Raw genomic sequence first — 15,181 nt, 5'->3', positions numbered from 1 at the left:
AGCATGACACTGTAAACATTAACCCTGTCAAGCTACTGAGTAATGTAAAGGTGCAGCATCTAGGATATTTCACTTACTTAAGACTACATGTTGATATAATTTAACTTGGTTTGTGCAACATCAAGACTTAACTGGGTCATGGTAGCATTATTTTTACATTTCACATGAGCTGGATGGATTCAGTTTCAAACATCAGTCTTTAATAACTAGGACAAATCTTCATGTATTTCATATTTTGAGCAAGATTGTAGGCACAAACATTACTAGGTCAACAACTCCTCAATACACCACAAACATAAGAGCTTTAACTTTGCTCGTTGAATGGCTTTGCACTTTGCCCATCAAATAAATCTGACTTTTCCATATTTAAGTGCTATCATTGGGGCCCAGTGCTTTTTCTCATACTTGCTATAACACAATTAATAGTAGGTTATTCATCTTCTAATGAAAACACGTTCCCGTTAATTTTATTACGTTTTTGCTTTAACGGCCTTCCATAGAGACGAGACGCATGATATGTATATCAGGTACGTCACAACAATGCATCTACTACGTCATTACGCTGCAGTCCGGAGCGAGGAGTTTTCATGATCGAGTTTAATAACTAACCGGTTAATCTGAGATCCCTGGACTAAAGGTAAATTCTGAATGACTTTACAGAAGCGATAGAGAGCGATAAACACTTAGTAAAGCGTTTCCTCACTAGTTTAAGACACAGATTATCTCTCTGCTCGTTTTGAGGTTGCCGGTGAGTAAATCTATGAAGCAAACTAGCGGCTGTTATTGACTGTTTGTTGTTTACGTTAGATGTGTCTTGTTAAGGACGAAACTGTTTGTTTTGTCTTATAATATTAGATCCGTTCACAAGATTCACTTGAAATCTGACCCGTGTTTACGGCTGATATATTGTTCCGCACATCATGGCGATATCCAGTTGTGCACGCATCATTTAGATTAACTGTATGGTTTTGTGCTTCAAATATGATAAAGATCATCACAATTTGTGTCCTAGATCGATTACATGTTTTTAACCTTAGGTGAAAAGTGACATGACTAAGCTAGTACACGCTAAGTAGTAGTAATAATGTTATTAAATGTGCGTATACTAGATCATCGCTTATATTTTACCCCACCAAGAAATGAAATTAGCATAAAGAAGCGAAGCTGCTTTAGAACCATTAAGATCATTTGTATTATTTAAATTTAATGAAAGTATAGGAGTGTGTATTAGATCAGACATCTGTTCCTGCAGGACAGTGGATCAGATGTTGCCTGATAAAGATGGACCGAGTGGAGGTGGAGTCGTTCAGGATAAGACGGGCCCAGAAGATCCATCAGTGACTCTGTTCAGAGAATATCTGAGACTGAAGACCGTCCACCCTGAACCTGATTATGGTACCGTATTTGATTTACAGAGACACTGTTACATTATAGGGACATTTAATGGTTCACCTCTGAAGTTTGGGTTTATAATAAAGATTAACCTTCGCCCAGTAATACATCTTTGACCCCTAAATGCTAAAAACAATCCCCCCTCACAGAAGAATATATTTAATTTGTGTGTAGACAGAGGCTTTCAGATGTCAACCTTTCTTTTTCTAATATTTTAATCTATTGCCAGTTAGATTAAAAGATGACAAAACATACTTAAACTTAACATTTTAATTAAACAAAACATATTTAATAATTAAACGTATTGATGTTGGTTAGTAGCCTTATTTCTGAGGTTTAATTACACAAACTAATTACACAAATGAGTGTATTTTATAACATGTCTATGTGTTTATTAATCATATATTCTGACTAAATTAATATTTTCTTGTTTTCTGTGTAATGTGTACCCGTGAAGCTATGCCATATCTTGTCGTATCTACCTTTACAGTAAATGTTTGCATGATCATGGGCTGTTGTATATAGACTTAGATCATAGGGGATTTCTAAGTGGGCTATTCCCATCAAGCCAAATATTGAATTCATACAAAGAAATCAGAAAATGTAAGTATACAAGTTGAGTCATAATAAGTAAAGTGAAATGACACAGGAAATAAGTATTGAACACATGCAAAATGGCATAGAAAGCAGGAGATCACCTGAAATCTGTCAGTATTGAGAGAGAGAAACCCTGTCCCTTATCAGTACTAATTGATATCAGCTGCTTTAGTCCTAATTGATAGCATATAAAGGCTTCTCATTACCCAGGAGGCACACAGGAAAGACTTCATGATGGGTAAAAGCAAATAATAGCCCACTTAGAAATCCCCTTATTGATAAAAATGCGGATGTGTCAAATATTTATTTTCCCCACTGTATTTGGGTGGTCTCTTCAATGTGAAAATGTTTTGTCACCTGTCAATCATTGTTAGACGCTGCATTAAGATTTCTGGACCGGTTGGCAAAGGAACTTGGTTTGCCTATGAAGAAAGTGGAGGTAGAAACATTAATCTGTTACTTTAAGGAGTAAATGTATCCGTGTGTTTTGAACCCATGTCTTTGCTTTTGATTGTACCATGTTCTGCTAGTTACATTGATCTGACTGTTATCATGTTCTTCATCATGCATATTTTAATAGTTTAATTAGTGTGCTAACCAGACATGATGACACAACAATCAAATCCCTTTCAGTTTTCCCCACAGATCTGAAATATACTTGTGGTGGTAGCCGCTGAAATTGCAATTATTACCCCTTGACAAAAATCGGTCTACGTAAATCGAACCACCCCATCGAACCTCTCTTTGTCATGAACGAAGCTGACACTGTTTGACTAAGCAACACAAAAACACTTTAGGAAGTGCTTCTGGAGCAGTGTTGTTTAAATCTTGAAAATGGTCTATAATGGTTTCTTCACTTTCTATTAGAGCCGAAGCAGTAAAAGTGCCTCTCTTTCTTTTCCTCTCTTGCAGCTTAATCCACTTGTTATTTCAGATTCAAAAGTCTACTTGCTGTCTCGTTGACGGGTGACTTTACATTACAGCTTTGTGTTTTTTAGATCTAGAGTCAGCTTGAGCTTTGCTCTTTTAGTGCAATGAGCTTGACATTAGCATTGCTTTTTTGCTACCGTCTCTGTGCTCTATGAGAAAACTTTTAAGGTGGTTCATTAATAATTATATTATAAAAAATGTGAAAAAGAAAGTGCAGGGCATGGTTCTGACATTCAAAACGAGCCAATTGTTATCGCCATAGAAACCAGAGGCGCGGTTGAAACTGCACATGCGCTTTAGCGTGTTACCGTGGATTCACACCAGCCGCGGTTGAGGCGTCAAAATCACGTCTAACGCTTCTAGTTTGCCACTTGAAAATTTTGAGTTTACATGGGAGGGGCTTCTGCGACTCCGCTCGCTTTCTGTAATCATGTCACTACTAGAGCATGCTCCTGATTGGTTGACACGTTTTTCTGGCAAAGTTCACATTTTTCAACTCTCGCGTTTGTTGCGGTAACACTCAATTCTCGTGGACGAGGTGGAATCGCGTCTACCATGCTACACTAAACGCCTCATTCGTGCCGCGATACCTCCAGATGCGCGTCAATGCGTCTTCACGCTTGACGGCTCTACCGCGGCTGGTCTGAATGCAGCATTAGCGCTGACTGACTCTGATCATGGCCGTTCTCCGATCGACTCTGGTTTAATACACACACTGTTAATCAGACCCGGGACCCGAGGTAATTAAACTGGGACACACCAGGATGCGACTGCCCATTGTGGAAGACCTGGAACCGTACAGGTCCTGGATCCTCCGTGAAGAACAGGGCTCTTAAAGGGCCAGTGTCCTGCAAACTTGTTCGAAATTTGTTGATCAGAGCTGAAACTAAACTCAGAACAGTGTGAACAGCAAACTTTAGGCCCACCCAAGTAAGTCAAAGTGTGGGAAACACTGACTTTTATTCTAATCTGAAATTTTCTCCTATGCATCTGAGTTTGAAATGAGCAATACAACAATTCACGTGTCTCTTAAACCCCATTCACACAGCACTTTGATTCCAGAAAATTTTGGTACATTATCAGAGCCTTCTGTGTGAACACAAACACACCTGTAAATGATCTGGGATCGCTCCGTTACATTGCCTGGATGAATGAACCAAAATCAAATGATCCCCAGACAAATCCCAGATGCATTTCCGTTTATTTTCCGTAATCTGTGTGTATACATGGTTTGTATTTCTGTTAAACATTATTGGTGTGCATGTGATACCTGTATGTTAATGTGTGCCAAATCCCCTTGGAAAGCCACTGATCTGAGTTTAGTTTAAGCTTTGATCAACAACCTGAACGAGGCTGATCAACATCTTCATTATTACTTGTACATTACAGGCAGAGGTTAAAGCAGAGTTTGCAGGACACTGGCCCTTACATTGCATAGATGAGTGTTTATAGCATGTTGCTGTGCAGTTGTCTGGTTTTCTTGGTATTTGTTGTTGTTGTTCTGTTCATGGGGGTTGCTCAAGTTACATAGGTCACTATGATATTTTGGTCTGTAGATATTGCTCAGGTCCCCCTCCAGTGTCTTGTATATATTTTGTGCATGTTATCCTCTGCCAGATAAACATATGACCGATCACTTTGGAAGGACATTATTTGTATCCTTTTCATAATACATATAAGTTTATTCTGAATGACGTGTGAAGAGTGTATATAACCGAGTAAAGAGTGTTTCTTTGACTCTTCCTCAGGTATGTCCTGGACGAGTCATTGCCATCATGACGTGGGTCGGCACCAGGCCGGAGCTGAAGTCGGTTCTGTTAAACTCACACACTGATGTTGTGCCGGTTTATGAGGTATTGTGGTGTAACACAGCAGATACCCCCCCACCCCACCCGATCAGATCATAATGTGTCAGAAACTCACTTTATGCCCATCTGTCTCAGGAACACTGGAAATATGACCCATTTGCTGCCGTTAAAGATGCTGATGGCAACATTTTTGGCAGAGGAGCTCAGGATATGAAATGTGTAACAATTCAGTAAGTTTAAAGACATTTACAGCACATGAAATGTTTGCTTGTGTCAGCTGCTTTTGATTTAATCGATGTTCATTTTGGCCTGCAGGTACATTGAAGCACTTCGCAGACTGAAGACCGCTGGGAAAAGATTTCCTCGCACTATACATTTAACATTTGTACCAGGTCAATACAAAACGATGCCATATTTCATTTGATGAGATTGAAATCGATTTCTGTGTAAATTTATTGATTTGTACAAAACAAACCAATTTTGCTAATTTTCAAGTTATATTTTTATTTATTAGGACATTAAAAAAAACATTGAAAAACACCTTCAAACCAACAAATAGCGATATATCCAGGGTTCCCACAGGTCCTTGAAATCCTTGAAAGTTTGTGAATCTTGGGGAAAAATTCAAGGCCCTGGGAAGTTTTTGAAAATATACATACATCGATACAGGTCATTGAAAGTAAAAAAATAAAAATCCATATTATTCCCTTTGTAGTGTAGTATAATATCATAAAAATTCTAGACTTTTTAAGCACACATGCTAAACTGTTCACTTTAATGCTTATATCTTTTGTATGTGAATGTTGATTCATACCAAAATGTTTTTTTCATAGTTGTGTTTGACACATGAAAACGTCTCGGGTTACGTATGTATCTGTTGTTTCCTAAGAAGGGAACGAGACGCTGCGTCTCTCTTGTCATACTTCCTGCGTCCCTGTAATGCCGTCTTTGGCAATATTTCAGATAGCGATATACTTCCTGCATCACCCTGTCTTTGTCGTTAAGCCTCACCATTGGTTGAATTTGATATACACATTCAGACGCACTTACCCCTGGAGGCGTCCCCAAAGTGTCACCGCAGTAGGAAACTCGATAGGAAACTGAAACAATGTATCTGTAAAGGTAACACAATGTAACCTTGCTCTCACTTGAAATGTGTCCCCACATTTAGTCTTCAAATTCAAGGACCTTTCAAGGACTTTCCAGGTCCAATACCCTTAAATTCAAAGTTAACTAAACTTCAAACCCAGTATATCCCTTACGTAATATGTTGGCCAATCAGAAGACATTGCAGAGGCTCACCTTAGCACGAACGGCAACGTCACAGGCCAAAAGCTCCGGTTTCACCAGCTACACGATAACACTACTACAGGAGTTTATAAAAAACTTCACCCTAGCAGGAGTTCAGTAACTTGATATTGTGTTTGGCCGATTATGAAATACTTGTGTACGTTTGGACAGGGCCTCAGTTTGTAAACACAAATCCATAACTATTCAAGAAAAATAATGTGCTTTAAAACAAAATCAAGCATAATAATAATCCTTTTAACACCCATGTTGTTGTATAATACATGTATACATGTTTGTTGGCTAAAATATAATGAATAAGCTCAGTTGGTGTCTTGAGATATTGATAATATTTGTCCGATTCTTTCCAGATGAGGAGGTGGGAGGTCATAAGGGTATGGAGACTTTTGTGCAGCACGCTGAATTTCAGAAGCTCAATGTGGGTTTTGCTCTTGATGAAGGTAAATACGTCTGTAGATTGAAGACTTTTATTTCCTGTAGTTGCATCAGTTTATTACAAACATTTCAGGATAGTTTTAGTGATGAATGCACACAGGCTCCTTCTTTAGTGTCTGTATTTCTGAAAAAAATTTGTTGATTAGGTAAAGACACAAACAAACCTATAAAGTAATTTATAATGTTGACATTAATTTCAGTCGTGAAACTTTGTTACAATGGTCCTGTTTTTATTGTTTATCAGGCACAGTGCATTATACTTTTTCATCTTCCCTTTGGACTGCTGCTATATTAGGTGTAATAAAGATAGCTTGCAGTGAAAATGTAGTAATACATGGTGACCCATTCTAGGCCTGCTTGATACTGGGGTTAAACTGACATTGTAATATTTTGTTTTCTGAAATTACTGGATAACTGGTGAAATACTGGATGACTTCACCGGATGACTTAAAAGCTCTGTTTAAGAAGAATTAACTTCTTTAAGTATAATATATGGCTTGAAAGAGATCATGCAAAATGCCGACTCTGCAATCATGGTTTGACTTTCAAACATGAAAGCGGCGTTAAGGTAGCTATGCTAAGGTTGCAAAGCACCTATTTGCACACAAAGAAACTTTGAACCCCATCACCGGATTTTTACTCTGATGAACGACTTCACTTCAGTCCTCCATCAAACAAGACACCATGTCAAGAAACTAAGCCCTATCTGCAGAGGTATTGTGGGCACTAAAGGTGGCTAATTCTCACTATTCCTACAAATCGTGTGAGGATATAAGCCTAGTTTTTCAGGTTATGTTCCCCGACAGCAAGATAGCTGCTAGATTTGCATGTGGCGAATGTAAACGTTCATATATTTGCACGTTTGGAATGGCTCTATATTTTAAGAAACTAACTTTTTCAAACATACCAAAGCAATTAGGTTGATGGTAAATAGGAGGCATAGTTTGTTTAAAAATGAATTGTCACTAAATCGTGTATTCAGTTTTTTAAGGTAATGTCAGTGTTTCTGGATATTTTATTCATTTTATGTATTAATACTGCTGCCTCCCAGTTATTTACTGTGGGTATGTAAACTTACTGACTGGTTACCATCTTACTGGTTCTGTGATCTTTAAATAAACTTTTATTCTGTCATTGATTGTAGTTTAGGTGTGGTACATTTTACATTTGGGCGCTTAGGAGATGCTTTTATCCAAAGCAAAAGGAAAATTTTCATTTCATTCTGAGTACTTAAGTACCTGAAAACATTGTATTGTATTGTAGTGTATATCTGTATAAGATCTTTTCTCTATATTTAAACCAGTGCAACATGAACAAGCCTTTCCCTTCTTTCATTTTTACACAAAGGTTTGGCAAATCCCACAAACAACTTTACTGTCTTCTATGGAGAAAGAAACCCATGGTGTGAGTATCATTTCATTTTAGTAGTCACATTGATTGAGCCCCTGTGATGTTAAAGTGTCTGATGTTAATTCTGTCTTACAGGGATTACGGTTAGCTGTCCTGGAAGTCCAGGTCATGGCTCCAGGTTTGTGGAGAACACGGCAGCAGAAAAACTAGTGAGTGTGTTTGAACCGTAACTAAAACTAATCTCTGTGATCAGAAACTGATTATGTCCTTTTTTATTGTGTCCACAGCGGCGAGTCATAAACTCCTTCTTGGATTTCAGAGAGAAAGAGAAATGTCGGTTAGTCCAGCTTCTTTGTTTTAATACACCTTAGCCTGCTGTTCAGTTCTCATATAACTAGGAACTACCTCAGACGATAATGCAAAATCCCAAAGATGCAACCTGATTCCAAGGCTTTGATTTGTTAGAGAGGTGGTTAGAGTCATGTGTTCGTGATCAGACTGGTTGTGTTGAAGTGTCTGATTCACTAAAACGAAGCAGTTCATAAGAGTCGTTCATTTGGACAATGCATCTTTCTAGTACTGCGTATTCTTGTTATTTACAGGTACACGACCTTCTATCTCATCAACATTGAAGTGTAAATTGGTCGTAGAAACTGATTAAATATTTTTATACATCAGGATACCAGTGCTGGGGTGGCATATGGCGTGGCAATGCTTTTTCTTAGGGTGGCACTTGCCAACCTGGTAGATCAGCCCATGCATTAAATATTTTTTGTGCTCAGAGCAATCATCATTATGAAATAAAATCATGCTTTGGAGGCAAATACTGTGAATATTTTTATATCAAGTGTTTTTCGTCACTTTTAGGCTGAACACCAGCGAGTGTTTCACACTTGGTGATGTCACGACTGTTAACATGACGATGGTGAAAGGGGGAGTGGCTTACAATGTTGTACCAGCAGAAATGGATGTCAGCTTTGATTTGAGAATCCCGCCCACTGTCGACCTACAGGTTTGCATCTGAAGCTTAAAGCGGCAAGCTAATACCAGAATGTTTTATGAAATTAAACAAATATTTTCAGCTAATAAATCATTTAACAGAATTATGTATATATTAAGATTACATGTGTCAGCCGTCAGGCATGATGCTCTCTTGATCTGAATTGTCTGCTGTAAAATAATTATCAGTAACACAACTGGAGTCCACATGAACTACAATTTTACACCATCAGATAAATATTTACATTTATTCATTTAGCAAAAACTTTCATCCAAAGTAATTTAGAAATAAGAGAGCATTTAATATTTCGTCTAGTCAGCCAACAATATGCATAGTCTACATAGTTATGACCACCAATAAACGACTCAAAGCTGTCACTAAATTTTCTAATGTCTCATTCTTTAGGAGTTTGAAAAACAGATAAAAGCTTGGTGTAAGGAAGCCGGTGAGGATGTGACCTACAAATTCGCACAGGTCAGTTTAACATTTACACCATTATTCCAACATATTTCTCTCATCTCTCTCATGCATATTAATAAACTGAATGATAGACAGACACCCAAATAACTTTAAAAATCATTGAGATTTGATCAAAATGATGGTTTTCCTAATGTTTTGTTTCATTATCTTTCTCAGAAACACATGGACCAGAGCACAACGTCCACAGAGGAGAGCGACCCCTGGTGGCAAGCATTTAGCTCTACCTGCAAAGCTATGTGAGGAGACAAATACACAAACACATACATTACTAAATGTTTTTAAGTCTGTATATGTGACTTATTATTATTATGTGTTATAACAGGAATATGACTCTGATAAAGGAAATCTTCCCTGCTGCCACAGACAGTCGCTTCATCAGGGAAGTAAGTCCTAAAAACAAACCATCCAGACCTTTAACCAAGTGACCTTTTATTAACATAAAGAAAGCACAATATATATATATATATATATATTTTATGTATTTATATGTGTGTAGAATTTGAAAAAGTTTGGTTCTCCGATTTAATTTTCATAAGTGTTTCCCACAGGATTTTTAGAGACTGATGACATCACACATTAATTTGCCTATTTGTGACATTGTTTGCGTTTGATTTAGTGTTGAAATCTGTTTTTCTACTCCCTGATCTCTATGAATCTTTTTCTGTTTAGTTTGCAGTGGTTTGGCCTGTAGCTCATAATTGTGTTTCTTTGTTTAGTTGGGTCTTCCAGCTATTGGATTCTCCCCGATGAATGTCACTCCTATCCTCCTCCATGATCACAACGAGTACCTGAATGAAGGAGTATTTCTACAGGGCATCCAGGTGTATGAGAGACTCTTACCTGCGCTTGCCGGTGTGTCACCACTGAGCGGTGAAGAGTAAAAATCAATGCATCTATCAAACGCTTCTTTCTCTTGCGGTTTTAAGTATTGGTGCTGACTTTCGCACATATCAAAAAATTGCCATAACACCAAAGAATGGGTTAAGCCCATCACATTCATACATTTGATTTACTTAACTCAGGAGTTTATTTGTTTTAATAAAGTCTTAGATACACTTGTTAGACTGAAGTCTTACTGACCTTTACATCTGTGTTGAGTGATAAATCTAAAAATTAGATGTTGTGTTTCATTAACCGTTTAATGAATACACATAAATAATTAGGCATTTAGTGTCATTATAAAAAATCATTTCAGAGACACAACTGTATATTTGCTTGCAATAGATGCATTATATATTCTAAACATGCACACTTGATGCACAGATACAATAAATGCTATATGCTGCAATGCATCTATAACCTCATGATTACTGCGTGATATGAAAATTTATTAAATTATGCAATGTCTTAAGTTTCTTCATTTTAATTTTGTAATACATTTGAAATCTTGTAATTTCTTGTACAAATGTAAATGGTTAAATTTAAAATGATAGTAACAACAATCATGTTTTTTTCTTTTTTATTTAAGCATAAATATTGAAATGAATGCTTTTAGGGTAAAATGTTTGGCAGGTGCTAAGTTGAACTTGATTAAAGTTAACTGGTACATATATAAAAGCTTATAAGTGCCTCTAAAAAGTATCTTGTGGTTAAAAAGAATAAATTAAACCAAATAAAGAAATACTGAAGAAAAACTGTTGTGTAATCACTTTTCTGAAAAAAAGAAATTTGAAGATGTAAAACTTCCTGACACCAATGTTTTGCAAGATCAGTCTAACATGTTAGCAGTAAATGTGATCTCTCTGATGAAGCCAATACAAAAGTGACTTGAACTGCAATTCATCATGTGGCCACTAGAGGCTCCAAAAGGGAGTCAATGCACACAGACCTCTATGTTAGAATGCACAACTTTACAGCAGAAAATATTATGTTTGCAGCCTGGTGCAAAAAGTGTTTTTGGTCGTTATAGCTAATTTTGCCATTAATGGCAACTGTGAGGGGGGGAATTTTTTTGTAAGTCATCAATTCAAATGATATTACGACTAATATACTCAGCTGTGTATTCAATTCTTCTCAGGATTTTAAAAGTGACAAAATTGAAAACAAAGTATTAAACGATGCAATATTTAGCACAATTTGCTGTCAGTTTACAGGTAAAACTGAAAAGTTGGGAACCTTTTCTCGTTGGAACATGTCTGTTGTATATGTATACAATTCCGGTTAACTTTTGAATTATTCTTTTTATATATGTGACACTGAATTTTTTTTATGGCAAAAAATGCCATCTTGTAAACCTGAAAATTTTGGCAGGGCAAGTGAAAACCTCAACCACCGGCCCGGTTGAACCCTGACTATGGTACATGCATTTGAGGACTGTATCTCCAGTTGTCTGTGTATTTGTCCTTATACAAATTTTTTTTTCTTAAAATATATCAAATTTTTAGCAAAAAGTTGAAATAATTGCATTTTTGTAAAAGAATTTTGCTAGAGATCAAATTCAGAACGATGAAAACATAGTATACACAGAGTTTAAAATTAATAAAATTAGTTTTTGCATCAGTTTTTTTTATAAATTAGGTAAGAGACATCTAGTGGATAATAGCAGAAATACAGATTACTGTTAAAACTCATCCGGAAAGCGTCATTGGCAGGGAAATGTTTTCTCTCAATTGACGAGATAACTCCTCAATGGTGGTGAAAGAGTTAATATTGTCTGGGTAAAAATACTGATCAAGGTAAAAAGACCTAGAATTAAGGTGTGTAAATTAAGGGTAATTGTCAATTTTCTGCTAACTATTTCTTTAAAGTAGTAATCCCGTCATGAAATCAAGATTTCCTTGAGCTTTTGGCATATTTGTTTTATGAATACACTGCAAATTTCACAGCGTAAAACATCCTTCTTATGTTATCAAGCTTTTAAATGGTTTGTCAATATTGCTCATTTGAATACAAAACATCATTGCATGAAAAACCCACGTCATGACCCCTTTAATTCCTCGACAAAAATGGAAATGTTTGATTCTTTTTAGTATTTTTTTAATAAACCTGTTTGCATGAGTTAATTCAGAGTGCAAACGTGTATGTGTCATTATATTGCACTTAAATGAATTTTGGCTTTACGGGAATTTCTCAGGATTTAATAAATGACGGTGTGACATTTAGTTTATTGGATTTGTCCCCCTTTGATTGTATTACCCTGTGTACTTTTGTTTTTAATACCTGCTTTAAAACATTGTGACAATTGTGTTGCTTGTTTATGCTACCAACACACCACCGACCATTTGGACGAAATGAAAGAAAAGATCCGGTTCAGATTAGTTTTTTAATTGAAGTGGTCTACTGACCTGGAGATGAGACGAGTGGTGCAGCGCCCTCTAGCGGCCGCGCGCAGATCACATCTGCTCCACTTTAATCTGAAGCTCCGCCCCTCACCATCGCAAATCTGTGTGTGTGTGAGAGAGAGATGAGCTGAAATCCATCCGGACCGTGTGCATGAAGAGTGAGGTCCAAAAACAACACAGTCCAGCTCGAGTGTCGCTTCGATGATGGCCGCGGCTATGGAGAGAGGAGGAGTCCGGGCGGCCTTCATGAATCCGGGTGTCGGCGTACCCGCGGCCGCTCCCGCTGCGCCCGCAGGATCCGTTATGGCTGGTGCCGCCGCGGGTTTGGGCTCGGGTTCGGTGGGTTCGGCTCCGATCATGCCCGTGCCAATGAATTTGTTCGCGACGTGGGAAATTGACCGCTCGTCTCCGAGCTGCGTTCCGAGGTACCTCAGATGATCTAATGCGATTGTTTATATGTGTGCATCAATAAATCTGTAAGGTTTCATCAAACACACATGCATTTGTTTGATTGCATGATTTTCAACATGCGCCTTTAACTTTTAACTTACATGTACAGCATGTCGGGGTTCACCACGAAACGCATTCATGCACTGTTGTGATGGAGAGCAAATATCTGCAAATTATACCATAAATATGTTTATGAACGGAGCATAATGTGAACTATCATAATTTGCATGCTTATTTCAAAAATACATGCATGCATAAATGACACGCAGAGTTAAATATGAGCCTAAATAAGCACAGGGACATAGTTATTATATATCCAGTTGGGATTTATCATCATCATGTGTACAGTATGTGTGTCATATAAACACAGTTGCAATAGTTGTGTTGTTCATACATTGATGTTCTTCCGTTGTGTTATGATGCTTGATTGGGTTAATGCATTAGTGACCCAGTTAAAGATCCCTCACCCATGCTTTATATCCTATTGCAAGTGGAATATTGAACACATTTATTTCTTTGTTTTGGTTTTTAAATTCGTTACTGATTACTTGGGAGTTTTCTCAGTATTGAGTCCAGTTGGTGTCCCTTACAGTCAAATCAATGCAAATTTCAGGTTGTTGTGATGAGCAGCATAAATGTCATTTGTTTATAACAGCTCGTCCATCACCAGTTATAGTTAAAAGCTGTGTATCACACACACATAAAGCATATTAACTGTTATAAATGCTGTATTACGGCTTTTTATCTGGTTTTATGGAGTTGGTAAAACATATCCTACAGTATGGTCCTATAATGTGTGATTCATTTAATGAAGAAATCATTTTGAGCAGTTTCAGGTTATTTTTATTGTAGTAATGTGCTTTGCATCCTCTCTACAGTTTCGGTATTTTCACACAGTCAGTAAACACCCCGCAGATTTTTCAGAGGTGCTAAAATGACATAATAGGGATGGTTTCCCAGACAGGGTTTAGATTATTTAATTGTATTAGGAAATGTATGAAGTTTTTACAAACAAAAATAAATACTGGTGTGTATATAGATTAGAGACAAAATCACTGATATATGTTAAGATATTTCAGTACCAGCTAGAGCTGTGCAATTAATAGTTTGTAATTTTTATTTAAATCTTTGATTCTAACAACTAAACAAGATAATCAATGTAAAACAATTATTGTGTAATTAAAATATAAAATGCGTGGTCCTGGACTGATGTGTTTGTAAGGCACCACCGCTTTGATACTTATAGCCTATTGCAACACTTTATTTAAAAAGGTTAAATAAATGCATGTTTAATAAATGCATGCAAGTCACTGAGTAATTGTGTTAAATAAAAGTTTTACCTAAATGTTTGTGATTATGATATTGCCCATAACCGAGCAGCCCTACTACAAGGTGTTTTGAAATGAAGACATGCATTTTAGTCTGTTGGATAAGCCCTGTCTGGAAGACCACCCCTTAATGTTCATGCCTTGATTTTCATACAAGTGTTTTTCTTTACATCACTTCATTGATACACATTGACCTGCGTTGTCTACCTGTTAGACATGCGATTCAGAAATAATTGTAAGATACAGTCAGGTGTAGTGTACAGTTTGTATTGGGTATTGTGAAGCAGATTTTGCATTAATATATTCATAGCAAGAGTTTGTTTTCCTCTCTAGGACTTTATCCAGCTGTGGTGGCAAAGGGCATAATCGCCCCCCCCCCATGGTTGTTAAACCTCCCCACCCAGGAGTCGCACTTACACACAGGGGGCATAAATAAGTGGCCTAAATAGCTCATAAATAAATAACGTTAATGTTAGCTGTAACTCAGGGAGGGCCCAGCGCTGGTCAGACCAGTTAATGCACAAATCCATAATGATACACAACAAAATGTCTTAAAAACTGTTTAACTTATGCAGGGCCGGCTCAAGCCTATCTGTCGCTCTGGGCAAAACAACCAGCTGCAAATGAATATTAAGAGTATTTACAGAATATAAGCGAACAGATAGTTTATCACTTTTCTTTATTTGCTTTGCCTTGTTTAATTTGCTAATTATTTAAGTCAAATGTTATTTTCACCTGAAACTAAACACATATAAATGTCACTAAACCCATAATATATATACATATATTTTAGGAGATTTATTTATAATTGCATACCTCCAA

The 15,181-nt window shown here is 37.0% G+C and overlaps 2 protein-coding genes across 4 annotated transcripts in view; both read left to right on the top strand.

Moving 5' to 3' along the window:
* Nucleotides 1-491: 491 nt before the first annotated feature.
* Nucleotides 492-10,928, top strand: LOC135741171 (aminoacylase-1A-like). 2 transcript variants are annotated; one of them, XM_065259841.1, is made up of 15 exons: nucleotides 492-637; nucleotides 1,253-1,395; nucleotides 2,364-2,428; nucleotides 4,668-4,772; nucleotides 4,863-4,957; nucleotides 5,043-5,119; nucleotides 6,386-6,475; nucleotides 7,818-7,874; nucleotides 7,956-8,029; nucleotides 8,108-8,157; nucleotides 8,688-8,832; nucleotides 9,226-9,294; nucleotides 9,457-9,536; nucleotides 9,623-9,683; nucleotides 10,017-10,928. In XM_065259841.1, exons 2-15 carry the CDS (start codon nucleotides 1,266-1,268, stop codon nucleotides 10,179-10,181), a joined length of 1,263 nt encoding a protein of 420 aa, XP_065115913.1. In that variant the 5' UTR covers nucleotides 492-637; nucleotides 1,253-1,265; the 3' UTR covers nucleotides 10,182-10,928. The 2 variants fall into 2 exon arrangements, with proteins under 2 accessions (XP_065115913.1, XP_065115914.1); XM_065259842.2 differs by having other exon boundaries at nucleotides 601-748.
* Nucleotides 10,929-12,653: 1,725 nt separating this feature from the next.
* Nucleotides 12,654-15,181, top strand: part of LOC135741170 (phosphofurin acidic cluster sorting protein 2) — a 52,318-nt gene continuing 49,790 nt past the window's right edge. Inside the window, exon 1 of one of the 2 annotated variants that reach the window (XM_065259839.2) lies at nucleotides 12,654-13,006. In XM_065259839.2, the coding sequence (XP_065115911.1) occupies nucleotides 12,783-13,006 (224 nt within the window). In that variant the 5' untranslated portion in view covers nucleotides 12,654-12,782. The remainder of the gene's footprint in view (nucleotides 13,007-15,181) is intronic. The other variant, XM_065259840.2, reaches the window with a different exon arrangement.

This window comes from Paramisgurnus dabryanus, chromosome 24 (assembly GCF_030506205.2).
Source record: "Paramisgurnus dabryanus chromosome 24, PD_genome_1.1, whole genome shotgun sequence".
Lineage (NCBI taxonomy): Eukaryota > Metazoa > Chordata > Actinopteri > Cypriniformes > Cobitidae > Paramisgurnus > Paramisgurnus dabryanus.
The sequence above is the reverse complement of the archived record's forward strand: the minus strand, read 5'-3'. Positions and strand labels throughout refer to the sequence as shown.

Excerpts from the sequence above, each read along its gene's own strand:
- LOC135741171 (XM_065259841.1), top strand. The coding sequence starts at position 1,266 with ATGTTGCCTGATAAAGATGGACCGAGTGGAGGTGGAGTCGTTCAGGAT. Across the intron at positions 1,396-2,363 it reads CCACCCTGAACCTGATTATG|ACGCTGCATTAAGATTTCTG; the intron begins GTACCGTATTTG and ends AATCATTGTTAG. Across the intron at positions 5,120-6,385 it reads ACATTTAACATTTGTACCAG|ATGAGGAGGTGGGAGGTCAT; the intron begins GTCAATACAAAA and ends GATTCTTTCCAG.